This window comes from Bidens hawaiensis, unplaced genomic scaffold, assembly GCF_021521415.1.
Source record: "Bidens hawaiensis isolate Kalapana, Puna unplaced genomic scaffold, B.hawaiensis_p1.1 tig00031122_1, whole genome shotgun sequence".
In the NCBI taxonomy this organism is placed as follows: domain Eukaryota; kingdom Viridiplantae; phylum Streptophyta; class Magnoliopsida; order Asterales; family Asteraceae; genus Bidens; species Bidens hawaiensis.
Window position 1 is genome coordinate 1 of NW_027495220.1, and position 6,327 is coordinate 6,327.

The 6,327-nt window shown below is 36.3% G+C and overlaps 1 protein-coding gene across 1 annotated transcript; it reads left to right on the forward strand.

Annotated features, from left to right (window-relative positions):
* Positions 1-2,225: 2,225 nt before the first annotated feature.
* Positions 2,226-4,636, forward strand: LOC143581634 (protein ZINC INDUCED FACILITATOR-LIKE 1-like; the record flags this gene model as incomplete). The annotated part of the gene is made up of 8 exons (XM_077064381.1): positions 2,226-2,404; positions 2,557-2,644; positions 2,719-2,804; positions 3,370-3,473; positions 3,987-4,035; positions 4,140-4,222; positions 4,323-4,366; positions 4,551-4,636. Coding segments are annotated over 8 exons (719 nt in total), but the record flags the coding sequence as incomplete, so codon positions are not given.
* Positions 4,637-6,327: the final 1,691 nt, after the last annotated feature.

Consider the following 6,327-nt stretch of genomic DNA (forward strand, 5'->3'; position numbering starts at 1 on the left):
TACCGAGATCATTTGTGCGCAGTAATAAGTATACCGCGAGAGGGGAGAATGAAGCTTCCAACGGCAAACAACGCGCCAGAGGAATGGATTCTCAACCCAAAATTCCCAGAACAAACAATCACAATTGGAGCTACGATATCAGATGACACAAGGGTGAGATTGAAAAGATTGCTCACAACGTATATGTCGGTTTTCGCGTGGCAACATTCTGATATGACTGGGGTTTCGCGAGACATGGCGCAGCATTCTCTCAACACATTCAAGTCTGTAGAGCCAATTGCTCAAAAGAAAAGAGTCATGGGGGATGAGAAGGCAAAGGCAATGAATGAGCAAGTAGAAGATCTACTGCGCGCAAATATCATCCGCCCAATACGATACCAAACATGGGTAGCCAATCCTGTGATGGTAAAGAAGAGCAATGGGTCATGGAGAATGTGCATTGATTTCAAGGACCTCAACAAAGCGTGTCCAAAAGATTGTTACCCTCTCCCAAACATTGACGCGAAGGTGGACTCTGTGGCGCCATTTAAGCTCAAATGTTTCCTGGATGCCTATAAGGGCTATCACCAAATTCAAATGGCACCACAAGATGAGGACAAGACTGCCTTCAGAACTGACAAGGGTGTTTTCTGTTACACAAAAATGCCCTTTGGTTTGAAGAATGCATGAGCCACTTACCAAAGACTCATGGATGCGGTTTTCAACGAGCAAATTGGAAGAAACTTAGAAGTCGACGTGGATGATTTGGTGATTAAAAGCAGGGAGGAAAAACAAATGCTCAAAGACATCGAAGAAACCCTTTGGCGCCTAAAGGAAGTAAATATGAAGCTCAACCCGAGCAAATGCACATTCGGCGTAGAAGAAGGGAAATTTCTCGGTGTAATGGTCACCAAGGATGGTTTCAAGGTGAACCCAGAGAAGGTGGAGGCTATCCTTGACATGCCCTCACCATCCACCATGAAGGAGGTTCAAAAGTTGAATGGTAGATTGGTATCAATTAACAGGTTTCTAGCGAACCATGCAAGCAAATCTACCCCATTCGTTAACACATTGAGAAATTGCTTAAAGAAAAGCCAATTCAAGTGGACGCCTGAGGCTGAGCAAGCTTTCAATGAGATAAAAGAATGTCTGATAAATCTGCCTGCGCTCACAGCTCCACTACCTGGCGAAACTCTAACGTTTGTACCTGTCAGCAGGAGGAGCGCGCCATTGGCGCAGTGTTGTTGGTGGATCGCAAGGGAATCCAAACACCAATCTATTATGTAAGTCGGGTGCTGACAGATCCTGAGACGCGCTACTCCATCATGGAAAAGTTAGTTTTATCACTAACGCATGCGTCACGCAAGCTTCACATATATTTCAATGGTCATCCTATTGAAGTCCTGGCTGGTTACAACATCCAGCAAGTCTTGCGGCGTCCCGCGCTCTCAGGAAGGCTGACAAAATGGGCGCTGGAATTAGGAGAGCACACGATCGCCTATAAGCCTCGTCCAGCAATCAAGGGACAAGTCTTAGCTGATTTCATCGCAGAAATCCCTGAAGGAAAAATTGAAGAGGCTCAGCGCGAGGTAGACCCTCCGCAAGCCAATAATGAAGAAAATGTTTGGAGATTATTCACTGATGGAGCTTCAAACAACGAAGGGTCCGGCGCAGGCCTCAAACTGGTGGATCTAGAAAGTCATGAGTATACTTACGCAATCAGGTTGGATTTCAAGAGCACTTTTTGTGACCATCATTGTAATTTGGCTTCCGGTACAGTTTTTATGCATTTAACTTTTCCTTGGTTCTAATTACTTAGGATGCATCTTAACATGATATTTGTTCAATGTTTTGAGTCAGATACTACTTAAAGTATTAAAGTCTCCATTTTCTATGAAGAAAAAAATAAGTAGAAATTTTGACTTATGAGCTGTTAATGAAAAACTGAAGATTAACATGCCATAAGAATCATACTTGGGTCCTTACATTTTACCAACCAGGATATATATATAATTGACTTGAAGCATCATTTTTGACATTCTAACTAGTGCATTCTCATTCTTTTTTGGTACTGTTTAATACTCCTAGCTAGAAATAACAAATACAATTAAATATTACTGTTTAATACTCCTAGCTAGAAATAACAAATACAATTATATATTGGTGAAGCTCATCCTACAGAAAATATTGCATTGATAGTGCATACCATACTTTATTTATGTAGTCTCTCTTAATTAAACCTGTAGGAACTTTACACTTTCATAAACAAAGTGAGCTGGAGTCCGCTTCCGAGGCACCTGACGCTGAGGAAAAAACAGATGAGAAAAAAGATTCTAGTTTGATTAGCCTTCTCAAGAACTGGCCATTAATGTCTTCTATAATTGTCTACTGCGTTTTCTCTCTTCATAACATGGCCTATGCTGAGGTAGACGGACTTTAATATCCATACTTCCAAAATACGTTTTCTCTCTTCATAACATGGCTTATGCTTAGAAAGTGATCACTCTGCAAACTAAGAACTCATTGCAAATGTTTGAATACTATTTTACAAAACGATTTATTTTTTATTGTTCACAGATTTTCTCATTATGGGCTGTGAGTCCTAAGAGTTTGGGGGGACTCAACTACACTACTAAGGATGTTGGCACAGTTTTATCTATCACAGGTCATAACTTATGTTACCAAATTAATATGCTAAGTACTATTAAACGGGGGCTATTGACTCATAACTTGTTGTAGGGGCGGGCCTTCTTCTATTTCAAACTCCATTGTATCCTGTTGCAGAGAGGATGTGTGGGCCCATTATGGTGGCTCGTATCTCAGGAGTAAGCAGTTTATTATTAATTTTTTCTTCCTTTTTTACTTTGAAAGTCAACTTGTGTTTAACAAAATTTTAATCAACTATCATTTGTTTTTCTGAATTTATAATGAAGATTCTTCTTCGTTTAAGATAGTTTTTAATTTTCATTGTATATATTTCCAAAGAATAAATATATTCATATAAATTAGACTAAGTTAGAGCGACCACAATGCAAGGTTTGTGGGTGCCGTCCGTCCCATGTAGCAACGCAACAAACGAGCAGCGGCAAACTCCCACGTTGTGGTCCAGCAAGTGGGGTTTGTGCATGCAAACATGTCCACAGACGGGAGTGGTGACCCCCCTCTCTTTCACTCTCTCTCTCTCTCTCTCACACACACACACATTATATATAGTTTTAATTATTTTTAATGGAGTTTGTGGAGGTTTGGTGTTGTGAAAATAATAAAGGTTTTTGAGAGAAGTTTGAAATATAATATTTCGTTGATATGATAGTTTATGGACGTCTAGGGTGTTCTTACTTGTCGTATTTTGGATTTTCAGTCAAGTGTGTATAACTATTTGTTGTGTAGGTTTTGACTATACTTCTACTCACAAGTTATCCCTACATAGCGATGTTATCTGGCTTCACGCTCTCCTTAACGTTAAGTTGTGCATCAATAGTGAAGAGCATCTTATCAGTAAGTTTTATAATGACTATATATACTTCATTAACTGTTATTTATCACTTAATTTAAGATATGAGTGTGTTAATAGTGCTTGATAAGAATAGGATGGTACTATCGTCACACGCACACACATACACTTATATATGAGACGGTTTAGATAAAAAATCACTAAGATAGTTAAAACTCGTGAAAACTATTTTAAAGATATTTAAGTTTTAAAGTATGTTGTTATTCTTTGACAAAATCAAAAAAGAAATAAAAAAATATATAGGGAGTTCACAAAAATAAATAAATAGCTCTTAATCTGTATATATTTACTTTGTATGAGATACATATATTTACTTCATGAGCAACTTAAATTATTAATTCCTTTTTGGTTTTGGCAAAGATTAATAATATATAAAAAGAATGAAAATATTTTTTTTTAAACATTATTGTTTAAAAGTGGTTTTCACGAATTTTGAAGTTAAATGTGGTTTTTGTTGGAACACACCCGTGTATATTTAATTTCTGAACTTAACCAGGGTGTCGAGAATAACCGGGACATTCATACTGCAAAATAAAGCTGTGGTAATGTTCATACTTACATATATTTTTTTAAATTTTATCTTTAAAAAGTTCTAAAAGGCTTATGTGTTAGCTTTTATATTGATGCAAATGTACATGAATAACAGGATCAACATCAAAGAGGCACGGCTAATGGTATCGCCATGACTATGATGTCAGTTTTTCAAGCAATTGGTCCCGCATGTGGGGGGTGCACTGTGAGTACTCGTTTGTTAATTGTTTCTACTTTTTTTTTGTTAGTAAGTGTGTTTCATATCACATTGAATATTATTATTTTTCTCTTTCTGTAGTTTGTCATGGTCTCAAAAGAGACAAAATGCCGCATTTCTTCCTGGTACATGCTTTCACTATATATATTTTCATTTTATGCAAATGAGTTGTTTTGGTAGTGCAAATAGTTTAGCCTAAAAATATTTAATTAAATAAAGAACGGGTTGAAAGAAATCACAACTTATTCAAGTGATGTCTTATTCCTTGTAAATTAATTTGATTACATTTAATGGTGTATTTAATTGCAGGCGATCAAATGATATTTTTCATCTTGAACGTGGTCGAGGGAGTTGGAATTTTGCTAACATTTAAACCATTTTTGACAACAAATTAATCATCGCTAATTGGGAGAACCCAAAATCATGCTTGAACCCTCAATCTGTAGGTTCGGTTAAGATCCTCTATGTAACCAGTAAGTTGAATGATTTCTGTACGAACTGATTGTTAGAATTTGAATTCGAATTTATAAAAAACTAGTTTTTCTACCCAGCGCGTTGCGTCAGGGCAGCTAGCAAACCAAGTTGAAACACGAGCATTCTCAAGGTTACGACGATGAGTCGACAAGAATTCGGTCAGTATCGGCTGCGTTCGTTACTACCTAGACACCATTGATAAAATTTCAGCGTTAAAACCCAAAAATTATTTCGTTAAATGAACTTATAAAAACATTAAAATATAAGAAAACAAATATTTAAAACGATGTTTATTTGGTTGGCAAACCCGAGCAGTGGTAACACCCAAGCATTGCCAATACCAAGCATTGAGGCGGTAACTTGACACAAATTTGGCATGTTTTGATTATGTATGTTACGGTACCAGAACTCAAAAACGAAAAAACATATAAAATTGAGGTGGACCAACGACCATTTTTTTGGGGGGGGGGGGGAACGGTTGGTAAACTTGCACATTGGTAAAGCTCGAGCGTTGTCAGTCATGTGCTTTAAATAAGGCCGCAGATCTGTGCGAACTCAGTAGGTTTCTTTCAGGTTTAAAAAATATGACGTTTGATTAGTTTCCATTACGTTTATTATAGTAACCAAACTAAAAATTAAAACAAAACAAAATTCATCAATCAATACGATGCTGCCAAGTGAGGCACCAAAGTTCTTATTTATATATAGTATATAATACACACATATATTTTTTATCATACAAAATGAAATTAATCTACAAAATATATAAATAACTAAAAAATATATAAATAACTAAGGTAATTATTATTACTTAATAGTTTGGAAATTGATATTTTTTTTTTAATTTTTGTTAAACGTCCAACAAATCCTTTAAATGAGCTATTGTCAAAATTCATCACATCGGGATACAATTGTCTTTCGACCCAGGTAAGACCCTCACATAAGGCCAACGCCCGTGAACACTCGCCCGAAGGCATGACAGTGCGGCGAGGTCAAACCCGTTCAGTTCAAGTATCCAACTAGTGAATGCCACCGACTCGCATAGTCTCTCATCATCACCGGGTACCGCCGAAACTAAATGATGAGGGCATGAATCGAACCTGGGTCACATGGAGCACCAAGTCTGTCCCTTACCACTCCACCACCAGCTCATTGGTAGCTTTAAACATGATTAATTACACTAAAAAATGATTTCGAGTAACAATAATTGCTCCAATTCAAAAGTTGTAAAATAATAACAATTACTCCAGTGTTAACATGAAATAGAGTAACAATAATTGCTCTAATTCAAAAATTGTACGTATGAACAATTAATCCAGTGTTAGCAAAATTATTTAAGTTATTTGTACGCTTCCCACGCTAGGAGTTCTTTGTATTGATCATAACACAATATATGTTATATTATAATAATACATATAAGAAAGGTAAAGAAAGTAATTTGATATGATTCTAAGAGTTTGTATTGATCATAACACAATATATGTTATATTATAATAATACATATAAGAAAGGTAAGGGAAGTAATTTGATATGATTCTAAGAGTAGTTTGAGTAATTACAATTTTTCAAACATATGCTACAATCATTTAAAACATACTATTGACTTTTAAAC